Genomic DNA, 21,845 nt, shown 5'->3' with positions numbered 1-21,845 from the left:
AAGGCCACACACTAAACTCTCAATTGAGTAGGAGCACTGATTCGTACGTTACAGCCTAAATGGAAGCAAGCGAAAAACGATGTGGTGAAGTGAATTTTCTCATCTAGTTTTTCTGTTGTGGGCGTTTTGGTTTCACATTTCAGCACCACGGACAGCGACTGACTGATCCAAGTAAAACCTCCTCTATTGTCCAGCACTGAAAGTAACACATTTTGCAGGAGAGGAGGTGGTGTCGTTGTGGGGATTGTAGTTCCTTTTCCCCTCAGGTTTGAGGGCAGGCTATAAGAGGTAACATCCTTTACCAGGTACATATAAAGAAAATGCCCAAACATTGTCTCTCACATGGTGATTGTACTGAAAGTGACCAGAATAATATCCTATGAATCCGCATCGCTCCTTCCTCATAACTTCTGTCTGATTTTGTAGTTTTGATGTTTGGAGTGAGTTAAGTGATGTTCTTGGACGAATAAAGGCATCAGAGTTGGGCTGCATGCGTAAGGTGGGTCATAAAATGGAAAAGTAATCCTATGCAGGCTTTACATCCTCACCATTAAAACCATCCAGCCAGCGTTTGCAGAGTAAACGCTTTAAGCGAGGGACCTGCAAGCGGGGACCTGTGCAAGATCGTAAATCAGGCCTGAAATGTAACCTGGCAGAGCAAAGGTTTCATCCATTGCCAGTATGATATTATGATATTGGAAAGCGTTCCCGGAGAGGCTGTGCGTCATGCCACTCACTATTAGGTGCTATTTTCGTCCTGCCCTGGAAGACATTCATCCACCATCTACCTACCCTGACAGGACCCAATAAACCCACCACTCCCATTCATCTCCACCCCTCCACCCACCTCCACCCTTTCTCCCCCTCCCTCGCTCTTTCCCTCTCCCTCTGTCTCGCTCATGCTCTCTCTCTCTCTCTCTCTCTCTCTGACGAGCATTGGTGACTTAAAAAAACAACATAGGAGAATTGTGTTTGCTCGTCCAAGAGGAATATTTTCTCGTACCATAACATTTTAACAAAACAAACAAACCCCGTCTTTGACACTTTTTTTAAAGCTTCTTTTGAAGGCCCTGCTCCTGTGATCTATTTACACCTGTTTCTCCGAAGGAGAGGTAAGAGTATGTCAATTTCTGAGATTACCTTCTTTAACTAATATGTGTTGACTGAATGTAACTGCATTTGACCAAAGTGACAGATGTTGATTTAAAGAGAGATCAATAATGCAATACCTGCTTCTTGGAACCGTGCTATCAGCGAAACGAGGAGCTGAAACCCTCAGCTTTGGTTGTAGTGATACAGCACATCAGAGATTAAACCCTTATTCATTTGTTTTCGGTGTCTTTTGGTTTATGGTTCGCAGGTTTTTTGACGGTGCGTCATCTGGGAGAAGCATTAACGGACTTTTACGCATGACAGCAGTACAGGAAACAAAAGCATGCCGGTCCAGATTTTTCACATAATAGGCTACACTGTAGCCTATACACTTTTATAGAATTAAGTGAAAATTAGCAGACATTTAGTGTTTAAACTGGCACAGTAAGTGGAGTAAGCATGTCTGTAATTGAAGTGAGTCGCGCGTAAAAGACGTTCAACTGTCTTTTAAGCTGGACAACAAAGCCATCACTAATAATTTGTGAACTCCTCTGATCAGTTTTGTATTTTTCTGATTCATATCATTTAATCTGATAACACACGATGGAGCACTGTTGTTCCTCTCCCTCTGTTACATGCGTCAATTGGATACGGTAAGGTATGGCCCCTCTTATAGCTTTTACAGAACAAGTCCAAATAAGACCTTTGTTGTTGAAGTACTGAATGAAGAACAAAGAGAGAATTGCATAAAAAAATTGTGCAAATCAAAGAGGTTTCCAGTGCCAACTGGTCGTTGTGTAATTGTTGCTTTGAGTAAAATATATGGTCACCAGGGAGGTGTGTAGTTAAAACAGGCAGTTTTGTTTTTTTCTGGTTGCATCTTATTTTGGATGCTGGGACTTTATCGCTCTTTCATTAATAATTTGACATAAGTGAATTGAAGCTACTAACAGACATTTAATTGACAGAAAACACAGTTTTTTTTCAGCCTATAATGTGAAATATTTTTGTGTTTGTTTTCTTAAACTGCAATTTGCAGGAAAATTGGAATTGCTAATGTGTTTTCTCCTATATTTACTCCACTTTTGTGGACTGAATTGCATCTGCTTGGGTTTGACAAGTCTTTGGGTTTAAGTGTTAATATAATTTTGGTGAACGGGGAATATTCAAATGCTCATCACTGGATATTTTAAATATGCGTGGATCGTTTTTTTCGTAGAAAATCTAACAGTGTATTACTTTGCATTCTCTGAATGGAAAGCACTGGGCATCTGTTGGTTACATGAAATGTAACTCTACACACCTTAAACGGAGGACATAGTAAATCGTCTAGCTTTTAAGAATTTGGTGGCGTCAGTCTGTCTGTTTCAGACTTGAAAAAAGGTACAAGGTGAAACTTCTGAAAAAAAAAGAAAAGAAAGAAAATATTTCAGATAAAAGTCAAAAACAGTCCACATAAGATTTTTCTTCCTTTTTTCTTCAGAGCTCTCTCCATGAGATTCCAGCCCTCCGCGCGCACTATCACCTGATCTCGGCGGGAGGAAGCGGACGAAGGGAAGATGACCATCCACGCCGAGGGTCTCGTGGCTATCGTGGTCTTTTACGTCCTGATCCTGTTCGTGGGGATCTGGGCCGCGTGGAAGAATAAAAACTCCGGAGTTGGCGAAAGCGGAGACCGGAGCGAGAGTATCATGGTCGGGGGAAGAGACATCGGGTTGTTCGTTGGTGGATTCACAATGACGGGTGAGTTGGCTAACTACGGGGTTGCTTTGAATTTAAGTTTGTTAGTACATTTTCACAGTGACCTGTCTGCACGTGCTGTCACATTTGGGTGTTACATGAGGTCAGAAAAAGACAAAAATTTCTCAAACTCAGTCTTTTACGCACGAACAACACAGGAGCCAAAAATATAATTTACTACCACAACTCAACATTACAGACAACTTAAAGTTCTTATGCAACATGCACCAAACCATTCTTTCATGAAAGACTTTTTTTCTTGGTTTCAGCCACTTGGGTGGGTGGTGGCTACATCAACGGGACAGCAGAGTATGTCTACCTGCCAGACTACGGCCTGGCTTGGGCACAGGCACCGTTTGGTTATGCTCTCAGCCTGGTAGTAGGTAAGAACCAGCTTCTGTAATTATACTTTTCAAATAAAGTGTGTATACAGAAATATATGCAGTAAGAATGCAGGAGTTGCTGCAAATTAGAAGCACAAGATACTTATTAAAGAACCACACCACCTAGGGGATAAATAATCTATCTATCTATCTATCTATCTATCTATCTATCTATCTATCTATCTATCTATCTATCTATCTGTTGATGAATGTGATTTCCTACTTTCAAGTTAGACACAGACTTCCATTGGATTTTGTAAAATAAACTTTCTAAAATAATATATTATGTTCTACCTTAATGTCTGACATCGTTCAGGTGGCCTTTTCTTTGCCAAACCTATGCGATCGCGTGGCTATGTCACCATGCTGGATCCCTTCCAGCAGCTTTATGGAAAAAGGATGGGGGGTCTACTCTTCATCCCTGCTCTCATGGGAGAAATCTTCTGGTCTGCAGCCATTTTATCTGCACTGGGTAGGTGATCTATGGATAGGATCTTTTGAATCTAATCGCATCTGTGGCTAAACTAGGCTTTAAATGCCCTATATGTTTAAACCCATCACGTGCACCACTTCAAATTACTGTTTACTGTTACTCCTAGTTGCTGAGCTGAATGTAATGCCCTGCAGGTGCCACTCTGAGCGTGATCGTGGACATAAACATCAATATGTCTGTGGTGATCTCAGCTCTGATAGCTATCTTCTACACACTTGTTGGAGGACTCTACTCTGTCGCATACACAGATGTGGTCCAGCTCTTCTGTATCTTTGTGGGCTTGGTGAGTTTCACTGTGAGACTGTTGGCTCCCTGTGTTATCAAACAGGGTTTTGCCAATGTAGATCTGTTTTCATCACACCATTTTAATGCCAAAAACTTATAAATTTACAAAACATCTGTATGTATATATAGGCCTGTGTGTGTGAAAGCTGATCAAATGTATTATAAATATATTAAATACGCAAAAAGCAACATGTTATTTGTATCAGAAATGGGTCACATTGGCAGAAACATACTGATGTATATCTAAAGACACTAGTCTACAAAAATCAAATTTTTTGGCAAAGTCACTAGTATTTGGATCCAATGTCAGAGCCAAATACTTTGATAGTGGAATCACATTAAAATAACTGAATATCTGTTGAAACTGTAATGAATTTTGGCTTCTGTACCCTCCTCCATCAGTGGATCAGCGTTCCTTTTGCCCTGTCCAATCCTGCCGTGTCAGACATCAGCGTTTCAGCCAAGGAAGCAATCTACCAGTCACCGTGGCTCGGGAAGATTGAGCCCGAGGACAAATGGCGCTGGGCGGACAACTTCTGTTTGCTGGTAAGCCATAACTTTTATCAGAAAATTCATCAAGATACAGTATATCACTGTAAAGTAAACCGCATACACACTTTGATTCCACTTAAACTGTCAAGTGTTGCAAGAAGGGGGTTTCAATGAAGTATTGAAGGTGCAGTTTAAGCACAGGGCATCTTAGTTTTTTGTTGTTGTTGTTGTTAGCTTAGATACAGGCTTCTTCTAAAGGTGAATAACAAATTATCATCTGTATTATTTAGAAAAACACAAAGCATAGCTTCAGTGGAGAGTTGTCACATTTGTTGTACAGTACTAACGTTAAAGGTTCAGAGCTGTGTTGGTGGTGGTCTAGCTGATTGTTATGCATTGGTTTGGTGTCTGTATTTACTACGGTGTTTCTGTTTCTAGATGTTGGGGGGGATTCCCTGGCAGGTCTATTTTCAACGGGTTCTTTCTGCCTCTTCAGCTACCTATGCCCAGGTCCTCTCCTTCCTCGCCGCCTTCGGCTGCTTGGTCATGGCCGTCCCCTCGGTCCTCATAGGAGCTATAGGGGCCTCCACTGGTAAATACGCACACACACACTCACAGGCACATGCACCGGAGCCCCAGCACTCACATCCTAATCATTTTAAAAATGTCTTTAATTCAAGCCTGTCGCTTCAGAACATGTGGAAGTTGCTCAAGATTTAACAACAGCTCTGTTTAAACAATGAACACAAGTGTTATAGTATTTATTATAAAGGCTTTTATTATTGATGCAGTTAGATGTTATTTATATCCAGATTTGATTCCCTCAAAAGATACAAAAATTACCAAACTCAAGTTTCATCTAATGTTTTTTAAGCTTAATACGCACACACACTGTTATGTCTGGACTGCAGCTGTGAAATCAGTTTGCTGATCCGTGAATTATGTGAATACACACAGACACGTACATTGATTAAGCAGTTAATGAAACATCACAAGATAATCGAAACATCCAGGAATCTGATCCTTTATTCAAATAGGAAAGTGTAATCAAAGGGAGCGCACTGCCTTCCTGGGTTGTTTACACCCCAGCAGCTTTTTTTTCAGATGTTTAAATGTAGATGCATACAGTGTCTGGAGGGTAAACAACAGCAGACGGATCCTGTCACAACGGGCAGAAGAGAGAGCCATCGGGCCATGCTGATTTAGTGAATATTACATCTGAAGAGGAGCTAATTAATCTGGTCCATCCGAAGCTGTTTCATGTATAACCGGCACTAATCAACTGCTGTTTGTGAATAACCGGGGGAGGGAGGGAAAGAGACTGTGTACCTCTGTAGGATGAAGAGAAGGCTGAAAAAATGGGTAGAGAGATAGAAGGATGTCAGAGGGTTTAAAGGCAAAAGAGAGACAAAAGAACAAATGGTGGTGTAGTTTGATGTATGAGAGTAATGTCCTTGCAAGTAAATGTTGGCTTGATGAAGCAGTGGCCACTGATGACTATTTCAAATTAATATATTACCTTTTTAATTCACAAATTTCGCAGTATTCAGTGTTTCCTCAAGAAAAATAATACGCCTATGGTACATCGACCTCTGTATTTAATCAGCCATCAAAATGTCTCATTAGAATCAATGGCTTGCTGCAGAAATTAATCATTATAAATGCAATTATTATTAATCAGATTGCCAATTAAAATGCAATTAAACTACATAATGTATTACTCAACACTGACTTATATTTTCTTTGTTGCCTGTTGGACCATTGGCAGACCAATGTATTTGTTAACCAGTTAATATTACATGGATATTATATATTTCCATTATTTGTGATTTTCCTCTTATTGTCACGGCTTTTCCCCTGTGTTTTGGCAAACAGCACAGCCTTACATTGATCATCTCTTCTGTATTTTAGCACATAGACACGTGAAGCCCTTTTATTGTTCTGCTACGGAGAAAGGTGTATCCACAGGGAGCATTATAATCAGGTCTTAAAATCCAGCCTTTTGTCCGAAACACTTAAAATTCAACAGGTTGGCTGGGTAAATTTCTTTAAAATCTCAATATAGAACCACCAAGTATAGGCTGTTCAACTGCAATTATGTTGTTGTATTGCATAAATTGCTGTGATGTTTTTTGTTCAGTATTAGTAAAAACTATTCAGGTAAATACTGCTACATTTGGCACGTTGATAATCATCATACTTGGATGAAGTGAAGAGTACTGATTGCAAAAATAAGGTGTTAAAATAAGCCTTGACATTTCAATTTCCATCTTTTACAACATTTTCTCTTTTACAGACTGGAACCAAACTACTTACGGGTCCCTCCCTCCGAAGGATAAGGAAGAATCAGATATGATTCTTCCCATAGTGCTTCAGCACCTCTGTCCGCCCTATGTCTCCTTCTTTGGTCTGGGGGCGGTGTCAGCTGCGGTCATGTCATCAGCGGACTCGTCTATTCTCTCAGCCAGCTCCATGTTTGCCAGGAACATTTATCAGCTCGCCTTTCGGCAGTCGGTAAGAGTGCCAACAAAAATACCAAAACACATATGCATAGATTGAGCATCAGTCAACCAATTGATAAATCAATATTAGTTTAATCCCATTGGTTTACAAATGAGTCAGATGTTGAAAACAACAAAAAAAAAGAAAAACAACAGCTCAGAATAAATCTACCCTCACTGTACTTGAATATAACCAGAACCAGCACCAGACCACAAACTTTCAGACAATGTTCAAACAGACGAGTTCAGACTCATATGAAACTTTCGATGATCTATTGGCTCTAAAGCATTCATGGTTTCCAGAGGATGAATCCTCATGATTTTCATGACCTCTGCCTTTTACCTGAACTCCACCATAAGGTTTCTTTTGTGGTTTTGATTGAAATGTTTCGACAACTATTGGGTGGATGGATGAACATGAAATCTGGTAAACACTTACTTGGAGATCCCTTTTTATCCAGAACCATCAGCTCAATTATTGTGGTTTGTCGACAAAAAACGCAGCCTCAGTTGTACTTTGTGTTTAATTCTAATTAGCAAATGTTAGCATGCTAATATACTTGATCATCATGGTGACATTAGTAAAACATTAAACATTACATATGTTAAACAGGTTAACATTTTCATTGTGAGAATGTTAGCATGCTGTTGTTAGCATTTAGCTCAAAACAGCACTGTACCTCAGAACAGCCTCACAGAGCTCCTAGCTGTAAACTCTTTTCACTGTCATCCCTTTCTTCTTTCCTCCAGGCCTCAGATCGTGAGATTGTTTGGGTGATGCGCCTCACCATCTTTGTATTCGGAGCTCTCGCTACTGCTATGGCATTGTTAACAGGATCAGTATATGGCTTGTGGTACCTGAGCTCCGACCTGGTCTATGTCATCATCTTTCCCCAACTTCTCAGTGTGTTATTCGTCAAGGGCACCAATACCTATGGCTCTGTGGCTGGCTATGTCTTTGGTCTTTTGTTGCGCATTGGTGGAGGGGAGCCCTACCTCAAACTCCCTCCCTTCATCTACTACCCCGGGTGGGTGATCCAGGAGAAGGTCCACCACCTCACTGGTGACAAGGAGTACTTTGTCCAGCAGAGGTTCCCGTTCAAGTCTGTGTCCATGGTGGCATCCTTCTTGGCAAATGTGTCCTTTTCATACCTGACAAAGTACCTATTTGAGAGTGGTATGATGTCACACAAGTACGACTTCCTGGATGCTGTGGTATCCAAGCACAGCAAGGAGATCATGGACAAGGCTACACTGGTGAGCAACCATGATAACATCATTCTTTCAGAGATGGCGCCCGTCAAGCAGGCCCTAGGTGCATCACTTGCTGGAACCTTCACCAACACTGAGGTCCTCAGTGATGATGGGGCATCCAGTCCAGAGGCTTTTCATGATGAAAACTAAACAACAAAGGCACAAAGGAAACTAGAACCAAGGAATTTGAAGAAGAGGGAATAGTCAAAGAGGCATTGACATTCTTCAGGAAACTTGCTACTGCCGCACTGGAAGCTAAGTCAACAGGAATCTGCTGTGGCTTCCAAGTGACTCCACAAGTTTGTTTTATGCTGATGACATGGTGCCTCCTTCTTTTTTGACATTCCTTGCCTAGAAACAGGAAGTTGACTGTCAATCAGCTGTGTTATGCATAACATACTCATTCTTGTGTTTTTATCATGACTGTGAATCCAAAACCACTACAATCATTTTAATTTAAGTGCTGCTACAGTGATCAGAGGAACTTTCAATGGCCATACAAAAAGCCTATATGAGGAAGTGTACAAGGGTTAGCAGTGGGTCATGATAATAGTGCAATATTTAACCAAGGGATTGTGTCTGTGTGCACATAGCAGTGTGTGTGTTGATGTACATGCATATGTGTACACCTGCTGACAGAGCGGCATCAAAGGAATTCACCATTAACTTTTTTTAGACTGAGTTGTAAGTTTGCGTAGAGAAGATTTAATAATAGAGCAATAACATTTTTAGGACCTATGTTGTATAGATGCGTTATACTGAATTTGCAGTTTTCCGTCATTGCTTTTAACTTGAAGTTCATTTTTATTTTGCAGATTTTATGTTTCGTGTTCACCTTGCTCTTAATCCTCCTGTCATACTCACATATTCCAGACACAGTAAGTGTCAAATTAAGAATCTCATACCACCATGATATTACCAAACGCTTGACTTGCCAAGCAGAGGGTTGATATTGGATGATTCTGCAAAATCCAAGATTACGTTAAATCACAACATTTTTAAACGTTCACTGCCAACCTTTTTTAAAATAAATTATTCCATACTATTCCCATGTTGCAACTACAATAGCCAAATAATTTTACTTTTACCTCTGTTTTGTTCTCCACCAACTCCTGAAGTAAATTACTGACTCTTAAGATGCTAAATGCTCCCCTATGTTCACCAGTTAGGCGGTAACTTTGGAAAGTAGTGAATACAGTGCTCAGAGCTTTATGCTGAAAACAGCTGTGTCCTGCAGCTGGAAATGAGGTTGATGAAAGCGGTGAGAGTGAACCAAAAGGGTAAAGAACCAAAAGAATGAGCTGGGAGACGATAAAAACGAGCTGATAATTATTTGTCAATGTTTAAATAAAAATGCTGATTAGACCAGCTAAGGAAAAATAATGCTCATAATTAAACATGAAAAACACATCATTTACTGTTGGTATAAGATGGGACACAAACCCAGCTTTCTAGTGTCAAATACATTAAACATTACCTTGACCTCCACACTGTCGGCACTAATCGTTTGCACTGAACGTAAAAAGTTCTGCAGAATTATCATGGGATGAATGTAGATCCAGTGGAGCCTCAGCTTTTATTACACACCACCCTAATGTAGTCAGATTAATATTTCCAGATTCAACCTTCTAATCTATAGTTTTATAGGTATTTGAACATTTTTCCTGTGTACCTTCCAGGCAGCCATTGGCTACCCTGATTTCCATATGTTGTGAAAATCAATTTGCAATCCTTGTTTCTCTCAAACTTATGACTTGCAGCGTCTTTAAATTAATTTGTATTTACAAAGGCATTAACATACAACAGTAACATTCACAACAATAAAAGCACATTTGGTGTTGATTTTGTAAGTTCATTTCCATATCTAAATGAAATTAACCAAATTGCTGCCTGGACAGTATGAAAATTCAGAAATCTAAATCACTACACAACAGGAAGTTTTGAAAATGATTGGCAGTAATGTACCGTATACCTACATAATATACACTGATATTATTTTAAAGGACCAATATGGTCCCTTGAAAATGTAAAATGATCTCACAGAATCTATTTTGAAATATGTCTGTGTGCGTGTGCCTATAATAGTGTGTTTGCTCATCCTACGTCTGTATTGACTTGCCAGCCACAGCAGGTTAGCAGAGACAGGAAGTGATTGTTCCTCCCAGGATGGTGTCAGTAGCGCCGGTCATTATTGATCCAATCCCCAGTCAATTAGCCCTCAGGACGTTTGATTAATGCTACAAAGAGGTTCGAGATGTTGTTTACAAGGGTTTGTTTTACAGTGTGTTATACACAATAATGAAGAGTTGAAATTGATAAAGCGCCATCATCCATAAATTCCCAAATATAAATCCTTACATCCGTGAAGATCTGGTTGTTTTGAACTACTAGATGCACTGCTTCTCTGTATAAGGAGTAGCAAGTAAAGGAGTTGTCACTTTATATAATGATTTTTGGCATTGTTAAGTGTTACTGTTGTCCAGTTGACTTCTCTGTGTTTGTCTCCTCTCAGTGCTGTTGTGGTTTGTTGGTGTCTATAATTCTATGGACTCGCCTTAATTCAAAGGTCAGCGGTGGAAAATGAGCGGATTAGGGCTGCAAACATGACAATTTATATAAACATTTTATCGGTTGAAAGATAAGGCTAGTGATGTACTGTTTTTTACTTATTGTCAACAGTTAATATCAATTATGACTGACACCAACACTGTGTTGTTTCCCGGTATTCTCTGATTTCCCTACACCATCTGTAGCACTCAGCTGTTAGCCCATTTATTCTTGTAGACTAAAATCTTCTGAAATGGTTCACAAATATATGGCGTCATTTTTAAAGGGGGAGTAAACAAAGGTGGGTACTCTAGATTTCAGAAAATGTTACTCAGACAGGAGTAAAAGGTGCATTTGTTGAGGACTATTTCCACATGTGGATTAATTCACATTTGGTGCTCTAGTGAGTAGGCCTATTTACTGCAAAAGGATGGTGTATGTGGGTTCAACTCAAAATAAACCACAGTGTCAACATTAATCTTAAAGAAGGAATATGCCATCCTGTGAAAAGGTGTGGGTTACTGATGCAGCTTTAATAGTTTTTGGACAACAATGGAACTCAGTGGAATACACAGAGGAATATGAGACTTGGGCTACAGAGGCAACACTTGTTAGTAAAATCATATCGTTGATTTTCGTCTTTTCAAAGGATTTGGTGACAATAAGAAAAATCTAGTAAAAACCAGCCTTATCTTTAAGGCGGAAGAATGGCCTTGTAGTTAGTCTTTACCACAGATAGTGGGTGAATGGGACTTGATCCTCGTATGCATCCACACCTGCTGAGGTACAGTAAAGTAAACTAAATCCCAACCTGACTCCCACGGTAACTTGTGGGATTGATGTTATGCCACTAAGATGACGTCAGCTTGAAACTGAAAGGGGTGACTGCTGGTCTGATGCTATGCAAAGTGTCAGGCAATCTCATTGGACTTAAATGTGAATGTAAGCTTTCCTCTTCATCAGAATAGCCTCATAATGAGTGTGTCATAGCTTAGGTTCATCCACAAACCTGAACACACACACCGAAAAGAATCAATGTCAGCTGTTAGACTGACACATCTGTGGCTCTATGTCGTAAATTGCAATGATGCTGTATTTTTGTGTGATAAATGTATTTACCAAAAAAACATAGAAACAAATTCGTCTACTTTTAAATGCAGCATTGAAAATGATGTTTGTTGACAGTGAAATTACAGCTATTTATTTATTCATGCAGTGTCTATAAGAGTATAGTTGTAAACATGTGAGGTCAGTTGAATAAATTATATTATTTAGCACAGTCATGATTTGGTTTTATTTCTCCATATATAACTACGTGCATTGTAGTGTTCTGTATTTCACACACATCATCTTAAAATTATTGTGTGTGTGTGTGTGTGTGTGTGTGTGTGTGTGTGTGTGTGTGTGTGTGTGTGTGTGTGTGTGTGCAGTGTGTGGACTGACTCGGTGGGATTAATCCGATGCTGCTGCCTGCTTGGCCACATCAATCAAAAAGCCCACCTCAGAATCTCATAACTGTCAGAACTGTCAGGGCTGTCAATCTCACTTTCACACACACGCACACACACATGCTGATGCAAAAAAAAAACTTGAAATTTTCTCTTTCTCTCTCTCTCTGTCCGTGTGTGTATGTGTCTGTGTGTGTGTGTGTGTGTGTGTGTGTGTGTGTGTGTGTGTGTGGGGTTGAAAAATAAATGTTTTGTTGTAGTTCTTTCTTTATTTACTGTATCTGAACCAAGCTGTCTATTAAAATGCTCTATTTTCTTACAGAATAATCCCCCATGATTAAAACATGACTGATAGTTACATTGAAATGGGAAAGGGACAGGACCATACTGGCATCATCAAACATCAAGGAACCAGGATGAACAAGAAGAAATAAGTTGTTACCGAGCAAGGTCAGAAGAAAGATTAGTCCCCTGCATGTTGTACCCTGTCATTACTGACAAAAAACTCTGTTGAGAAAAGAAATCCATACTACATGAGCAAAAACCCATAAAGCTCGACAGACAGTATTGAGGTGAGTGACCTTATTGTTTCCAAGTAATCTTTGGTTGAGGCACTGACGAGATGAGTGAAGTCAGGTCCTAAAAGTACCTAAATGTAATTTGAGGGCATGTGGGAACATTCTGTTCCTTTATTCACTCACATTTTTCTCTCACATTCTTTCTGCCTTTTAAATGAGGATTTCTGTACTTAACAAGGCTCTAGGTGCTTCGAGGTAGATGCTTTTTGGATCTGTGAAAAAGGTCAGGATTCATAATTTGTCATGTTAGCTAATGACATGGTTCACTGAGTCATTTTGGGTCAATTTAGATTCACATCTATAACAATCCCTTCAGAGTATTCCAGTCTTGCTAAATTAAATTGACACAGTCATGTTTCTGTCTTCAGCGCTGATATGCGGGGTCTCAAACAGAGCTGTGCATGTGTGTAGATGTTATACCTCTCATTGTCAGTGCTTCATCTTGAGGGAATCAGGTGTCACACCTTTCGCACCTCCAGACCAATATCTACTGAGGCAGAAAGCTATTATTCTCTCTGTAAAAATGGATTGAGGCATGTGAGCAGGTATAATACTTATTAGTGCCAGTGAAACATGCCAGAGTTTTAGATGATTCAGCTGCAGGAGACAGGTATGAGATATGGGCGCATCAAATTTACAAAGCAACATATTTAAAGTGTGTTACAATCCCACACATTCAACACTCAGTGGAAAAGAATCAAGAAATTATTCAGCACATGTATATGTATATGAAATGACAAGGACACTGACAGTTTATAACCTTACTGCACAAAAAGAATGCATGAAGCTTTTCCTGTTGTGTGGTATTAAAATTATGCATTTTGATGTTGCCTTTAATAGTTATAATTGCACAGTCGGATAATGCCGGGATGTCAGGAAGTAAGGCAAGAACTCAAGTAAAACCTGGTGTAAAACAGCAAACACTCCACTTGTTCTCAAGTATATTTCAGTTTTTCTTTAATTTGTCACCAAACACGATTTCATATAAGAATCTTTCTTTCAACAAACCATATTTTGATGAATTTTGTCCCTCAAATAATACGCCACAGTAAACGTGACAGCCAACCCTAGTATATGTAGAGTGTCAGTCACTGCAACTTTCAGGCTTGGATCTTACCTGCACAGTGTGCTGGAGAGCACATGGACATAGTTTTGGCATGACTATGTGAAGATCTCATTACACATGATCAGGTTGAAATGAAATGACAGAAATGAAATGAAATCACAGGTCTTTTCATGTTCGATGTATCATTGGCCTCTTCATTATCCTTTGAAAAACACACAACCTCTGATGAGATACTTTAGTCATGTTTTTATTGGCACAATCCTCTGATTGAACTCTCTATGTATCCATATATGTGTTCCTCTCATCCCTACAGCCAAGCTGCAGGCGTCACGACTCAAACTTTGTCCTCCCTGACGCTTCCTCTGTGTTTAACACGACAGAGCGTTTACTTCACACGAGAACATAGAGACACGCGAACATTCAGCCCTGCAGCAACTCATGACTTATTCTCTCTAAAATGACAAAAAGTCAGGAAAACAGTCGGAAACGCTTATGTAAAAACAAAAAATTAAACTCTTAGACACCCCATATATCTTTTATTTATTGATTACATTTTATCCAACAGTTTAATAGCTTTGATGTTTTAATAACAGCTTTAATTAACGCCTAATAATAGCCATTCGTGTGCCTTCAGACAGGTTAAATAAATTGTTTTCCGTGGCTGTTATATTACACTGACACCGATGTATGAAAACACAAAGTGACTGGTGTGAACTTGGAGAGAAACTGATGTATGGAAATGGATGGTGCCCAAATCAAAATGGAGCTTGCACTTGGACCAGTCTCGCCGATTCTAGTTGGAGCACTGATGCCTCTGAGGCAGGTCATTTTAGCGAGAGAGAAGGGAGACATAAAAACAGCATAAAGGAAAAGAAAAGTAAGCAGAGAAAATGTACAGTAATAACAAGACATTGATTAAAAGAAGACCTAGTTAAAGAAGAGAGAGAGAGAGATGATGTAATTTATAGCAATAAATCTTGGCCCATTTACTGCTTTCTCAATAAGGGCAGCGGATAAGGACCAGCCTGGAAAACAGTCATCGTCATTATTCACATTAGACTAAGTGCTCCACTTCTCAGGATAGAGGGGGGTAGAAAAGGAAGGAGGGAGAAATGCATGGGAAGGCCAGACATTTACTGTGACACCCTTAGCTCATATGAGAGATGGGCTGGACACACTGTCTCCACCCACCAGCTACAGTATGTCCTTGCCTCTGTCCTTTACATCAAAGAGCTAATTTCATGGGAAACTCAAGTTTATAAAGGTTTCCTGTTGATTTTGAATGCGTCTGTCAAGTACCTAGGGTGTTATCATCATCATATTTTTTATTTTGTATTCAGTTGTGTTGCTGATGTGTTGCTGAGCCACTCCTTTTGCTTCCAATAACCTTTTCATGAACATGTCTGGTCCATGGATTTTTTTATAAAGATGGATGTAGCCTCAGTGACGTCACCTATTCATTCAAAAAGTGTCATAGTATAATAAGGCATAAAACGTCAAAAAATGTCATAGTATATTAATACACTGAAGTATAGTAAGGCGTAAAAAAAGTCATACTATAGTAAGGCATAAGAACGGAATTTTATAACGTAAGGATTAATAGTTGCCAAATAAACCTAATGTGGATGTCTTTGGACTATGGGAGGAGGCCGGGTAACGCAGAGAACCCATGCACGTACAGAGAGAACATGCAAACTCCATACAGAACGATCCCATGACTGGGTTCAAACCCACGACCGTCTCAATGTGAGGAAACAGTTCTAACCACTCTTCTACGGTGACACCGTGATGCAAACCTACACCCTTGTTTGTAGTTCAGGGTTAGTTATATAAAAATCCACCCCTGTACCGTTGCCATGAAGAGGGATAGTACCAAATCTTTTTTTTTTTGTACCAAGTTGTACACATGTTTATTTCTGGTGTAAAGTTGGGACATCGAAGTCAATGGGGATTGACTCGTTTTTGGAGCCAGCCTCAAGTGGCCCAAACCTCCCACTCTCTATCATATTAAGACGTTTCCACCCAGTAAATTATGGTGTTATTCTATAATTTTCTTATTTTGAACAAGTCCCATACCATGAGAGACCAAAACATCCAACTTCTGACTCTATATAATTTTATATACGGCAGGCAGGTTGTAAGATATACAAATAACTGCACATCTTACAAACGCACCATGCTGCTTAGCCTATCAGTGCTTGCCTTGTTGTTTGTTTAACTGCTTTTTGTAGTCACACACACACACACACACACACACACACACACACACACACACAGTCCCAGTCCCCAGGGCATATTCTATTAATTCTGGCAATACTGTAGACGGGATCATAAATTACTGGTGAATTTATTACAGCTGGAGCTATGGGAAGAATATTACAGCACAGTAGCAAACAGACTGGGAAACTGGGAAAACAGACGTATCACTTAGTAAACACATTTAACACATTTCACTGTTGTGTTGGTTAAATTGTTTGTTCTATTCATACTCCATGTTGTTTAAATAAATCATTTATCACTGAAATGTTGCTTCATGCAAAAAAAGGCAACAGTCACAAGCGCTATAGGAAGGGAAATGGTAAAAACCAAAATACCTAGAGTGTTGTCGCTGACAGGTATTCCTGATATGTCTGAGATAGAATTAAAACTTGGTGGCTGATGTTTTTCCACCATGCTTGTAGTCATTGTGTAAATCATATGAATGCAACAATAAGACACATAACCTGGAAGGCGGATTTTGTTAGCTTCGGACAGAGCCACGCTAGCTGCTTCCCCATTTCCTGCTTGCTGCAGCCTATATATACTGGATAGATGTTTCTCATCTAACTCTTGGCAAGAAAGGAAAGAAGTATGTTTGCCATTATGTCAAACTATTACTTTTTATTGACAGATGAAGTGTTTACTCACTGAAGTTATCCAGATATTTTTTTTAAGCAGCTACAGGCACTGATCTCTACTCAGGAGCAGTATTATCATCCAAATTTCTTTTCATTTTACATCCCTTCATTCCTACAGAATCTGCCATGCTCACACAATGGCCAACTTATATTTTAATGATATCCAGGCTGTGATAGACTATGCTACAGAGAGGCTTGAAATAAAGATAGTAGTCTAATATTTTTTGCCCGATTCTCTTGTTACCATATTCTGCTGTTTTAGTACTGTTGTGCTGGGAAAGAAGAAGTTTCAGTTGTTCTTAATTCATATGTGTCTCATGGGAGCTTAGATCTGTGTCATTAGCAATCTGCTTTCAGTCTCCAGTGGGATTCATATTAGTAAGTTATCCACAACAAAAACACACACAGACACTAGAAGAGAGAGCTCTTCCTGACAGTATCCCTTAGGGTCCAACCTGCCAGTATTAAAAAGGCAACAAACATAATTGCTTTTGTATTTTTGTATTTTGTAATAAATCCTCACTTAATTTTTTTGATTTGTGAAATTGGAAATGTAGTGTATCTGAGTCAGTCATGTCAAGCATCATGTCTTTATCAAGGTTGATAATATCTAAGATAAAGGAAGAGGTATTTAAGGTTTCCTTCCGAGTGTAATGAAATTATGCCTGTGGTCCATGGTCTGGATGCACTCTGGACAATACCTCTGGACAGGTACCGTATAAAGCTAGATAATCAGCCATGGAAAATATCACATGCAATAACTGAATTAACTCCAATCATACTAACATACAGTGTCATATATTATAGTCACTATCCATGCCTCTTCAGAGTTTGGTATGACGTGGACTGCAGGTGTGGTTTTCTCTCTCTGTACAGTCTCTATACATAGAAAAGTAAATTAAGGAAACATTCAGACACATTTATCACTTTTTTGTGCATTTCTCACCTCTTTAATTAATTATATTCATATCAAAATATTTTTAAGGCAAAGTAAGGGTATGATGGATGCCGTTCGAAATCTCATCCTATTTCTTGTTTCAAATAAAAAGACCATTTTCTTGTCACTTAATATAGCCTCCATCTATCATCATTCCAGTAAAGCAATCAAGAAGGTTTTCTGGTTTAGACAAACCACAGGTGTTTTCACTTGTGAAGCCAAATCGATTGTTCTCTCAAATCTGTTTGCAAATTGGACTTTTTCCCTGTTTCCCTCACAAGGCTTCTTTGTTTCAGCTGCGGGGGCTGAGTTTTAGCAGAGGACCACAGCAGCATAATTCATGATTTGATGTGATTGACAGTTTTGTCAAGCACATTTGACTGATACACTGAACCTATTGATTTCCAATCACTGTAACACTGCAAGGAAAGGCCACCACACAACACATCTCATGGAGCTGCAGTGTGTATGTGTGTGTGTGTGTGTGTGCGCGCGCGCTTGTGTTGCATGCTGTGCATTTAACAAATGACAAAACGTCAACTTCAGACCTGTCTGCTAGATTCTCCTCTTTGATCTTTTCTGTTGTGCCACCACTTTCATCCATTTGGACTCACCATATATTATCAGTGATTTAGTATATACATTAGTATAACAGTGCACTTTAAGTAAAATGTCAGTTTTACTTATTCAACCATTTTCCGTTCACTTATAGAAAATTACCGTCAGCCATTCACATTATGGAATATAATGCAGCTGCACTTTATTGCCATTTCTATCTTCTGTCTCACTCTGCAGCTGTTCTTATTACTGCATGCTCAAACTAAATGCTGCAGTGGCTGCCCATGTATTGAACTGCAGTGAGTAAGTAATGAAAATGGTGTGTGTCCAGTGTTGGTTCGCCCATTGATCCCATCAGCGGTAAGTAGCTTGGCTCCAATTAGGCCTTAATAGGCCCAAGGGAGAGGAGAGGAGAGGAGAAGAGAAGAGAGGAGAAGAGAGGAGAGGAGAGGAGAGGAGAGGAGAGGAGAGGAGAAGAGAGGAGAGGAGCTTGTGAATATATCAAACTGTGTGAAAATGTTAGAAAAAGTCCCACCTGAAAAAAAAGATTTTCCCCAAAAAAAGCTCAAAAAAAGCATTTTTCCTGCAACACCTTCAATTTTATATTTGACAATAAATCAGTTTATTGGACAAGGTGCTGCAGGACAGAAATAAACTGAGCTGCTCTATTCTGACAGCCAATTATTAAATCTTAAAGTCTCAAAGTGAAAACATATTCCCCCCGGGACATTATAGACTGTTTATTTTATTACTTATAAGTAATGTTCGTTAAAATGCAGAGTTAGTGATGGTCATACCTTGTTTCCCCTTTTTCTTTCCAATTTACGCCTCCATCCCAAGCTGTCTACAGCTTGTTTTTCCTCCTTGTTGAAGAGCCGACAGGAGCTGACTCTCGTCACAGCAATGCTAACATAATCAGCTGAACCCACACAACCTTCGATGCACAAATTATATTACACTACAGTTTGGAAATGGGGAGTGGTGGTGGTGGTGGAGGGGGTGGGGGTCCTTTGGAGTGATTTAGTTAATGCCTAGACCCAGGATGAATGTTGAGTGGGGGAAGGAGCTGCAGCCTTGAAGCCACATTAGAGACATACAGTGGAGTGCTACAAACAAGGCTGCTAATGTGTGTGTGCGCACTATATATGTGTGTGTGTGTGTGTGTGCGTGCGTGTGTGCGTGCGTGCGTGCGTGCGTGCGTGCGTGCGTGTCAGGTTGTCTTTCTGCTTCACTGCTACTTCACATTTGGTTTCCTCCAGCAGCAGGTATGGGTACAAGTTAAGATGCCTGTTCTATTGGAAACAAAGCAAAAACTGAAAACATCCAAGACTGAGATTAAAAGATGGAAGCTGGCAGGTGAAGTGACACTCATACATTAATATGGCAGAAATCAAAGATGCTTTTTTTTTAATTTCAAACTGAAGTTGTCAATTCTCATTTAATTGCACATTCACTTGGCACAGATGAAATGATTCTTTATTCAAGCTCCACTGTGTTGGGACTTATGAATAGCCAAATAAATGATTTATCCCATTTGAAATTATAATTTCTGTGGTAGATAAAAGAAAGGCCTGGTTGTGCCATTTTAGAAAGGAAAGCAAGTTTCTCAATCTACTCCACCCTGAATTCAAAAGCAATTGTAATCCCTTCAGAGGTACAGATAAACCTTTACTACAAAATAATATGACGTAAAATTAAATAAAATTTATTATCACGTCTGATCTTTCATCTACAATAAGCTTAAAGTGGCTGCAGTTTATGTTTTTCTATTAAAATCTTGTAACAGTGTGCTGCTAAAGGTGTAAAAATTAGATTTTATATAATAACCAGAGCTTTATAGCGTACGACAGTGCACTGTTTTTTTTTCCAACTGCAAAACCACTGCTTCGATTCATTCTCACTGCTGTCACAGCATTGTTTGGCCGTGAAAGACAGTTGTTTTCATTGAAAAATAAAACCCAGTATACACTACTTAACCAGACACACAACTCCAAATGAATGCTACGTTTCTCTGTGTCAGTTTAATGTATTTAAATAGGTAACTGTTTGCCAACCAGCTTCTTTGATATGTTAGCCATATTGACTCAAAAGACGACAGTATGCCAGTGTTGTGTTCTCAGCTTGTTTCAAGTGGCCAAAAATTCAGCTATTGCAGGTTTAATGTGTGTTTCATTTACACCTTAACGCCTTGTAGAAGACATTTTAAAGGAACAGTTTCACATTTTGGGGAAGACACTCTTTCAAAGACTTATACTATTGTCGTGTCTGTACATTACATGTGAAGCTAGAGACGGCAAGTGCTTATTTTAGCACAAAGATTTGAAACAAGGGGAAAACAGCTGGCAACCAGAGGTAACAGGTTTTGATCACGTTATGGTCTTTTTGTGAAAAAAAAAGTAAGGAAATGAAAATGATCAAATTTTATAAATAGAACAGGTTTCTGTGCAATGACATGACAGGGGTGCGTGAGCAGCAAGGGGGCAGAAAGTTGAACTCCTCTCAGCTTCGAAGCAGGAACAAGAAATTGTTGTGCAGTAAACTCTGCCAACCACAGTAAAGATGGCTGGAACATGTTCTAACATACATTACCACCATGCTCCTGATCCTGTCACATTAAGGAGGACAGGCTCAACAACCAACAAAACAAGACAAGTTAAGCTAGATTCATTGGACATGTCAGCAAGCCATAAAGGTTTTCGTGATTCGGCTAGCTACTTTTAGCTAAACCTATTCTAATAGCAAACTAATTAATATATAATATTATATTAATATACACGTGAAACATTTTTTTTTACAAACAATTCAAAATGTTGATTACACTATCTTTACTACAAGCTTGTGACTGGCTACCAAAGCACCTCTACACCCCTGATCCTCATACGCCCAAGAATTGATTGTAGACACTAGAATACAATACAATTATCAGTTTTGGTATCGGTCAAACCGTATCTGTTTTTGTTTTTTCATTTTCCGCCAGTTACAGGGCACCTGTTGAAGCAGGCAGGATGTGTTTCTGATTAGAAGTGATACCAGCTGCTGGCTAACAGGCTAACAGGGCAGAAACATTTATCTGGTTAACAAAGCCCTGGCAGGGCCCCTCTCCTCTGCGCTGCTTTCCGTAATGCTTTACGACACTGTCATTTAAAGATGACATATGATAGGAGCAGGGTTTAGCTTGCCAATATCCCCCACTGTCACACACACACACACACACACTCACACACACACACACACACACACACACACACACACACAGTCACACACACACACAGGCAAACACACACACAGCTGCTGAGGAGGCAACCCAAGGCGGACAGAGATGGATGAGCAGCTGCTCTGTGTGTGTGTGTGTGTGTGTGTGTGTGTGTGTGTGTGAAACTGTGTGTGTGCACGCGCATGTGTATGTGTGTGTGCATGTTTGTTTGCCAATGTAGTCTTGGTTATTTATTTGATTATTTTATCAGTTTTACATCTCTCATGAATCAAGAGAAATGGTTGCATGTGAGTCTAGATGTTTGGCGTCCTCTCTGTTATAACGTGCGTGTGTGTGTGTGTGTGTGTGTGTGGGGGGGGG

General features: G+C 39.6%; 1 protein-coding gene across 1 annotated transcript; it reads left to right on the top strand.

The window, feature by feature from the left end:
- The first annotated feature begins 921 nt into the window (after positions 1–921).
- LOC111662729 (high-affinity choline transporter 1) lies at positions 922–12,066 on the top strand. Its single transcript, XM_023416686.2, has 9 exons — positions 922–1,112; positions 2,576–2,835; positions 3,102–3,215; positions 3,532–3,687; positions 3,843–3,991; positions 4,396–4,539; positions 4,924–5,077; positions 6,782–6,999; positions 7,737–12,066. Exons 2-9 carry the CDS (start codon positions 2,652–2,654, stop codon positions 8,388–8,390), a joined length of 1,773 nt encoding a protein of 590 aa, XP_023272454.1. The 5' UTR covers positions 922–1,112; positions 2,576–2,651; the 3' UTR covers positions 8,391–12,066.
- The last annotated feature ends 9,779 nt before the right edge of the window (positions 12,067–21,845 follow it).

The sequence above is a fragment of the Seriola lalandi genome, unplaced genomic scaffold, assembly GCF_002814215.2.
Source record: "Seriola lalandi dorsalis isolate HSWRI2012SDOR001 ecotype SW California unplaced genomic scaffold, Sedor1 jcf7180002054568, whole genome shotgun sequence".
Classification (NCBI taxonomy): domain Eukaryota; kingdom Metazoa; phylum Chordata; class Actinopteri; order Carangiformes; family Carangidae; genus Seriola; species Seriola lalandi.
The sequence above is the reverse complement of the archived record's forward strand: the minus strand, read 5'-3'. Positions and strand labels throughout refer to the sequence as shown.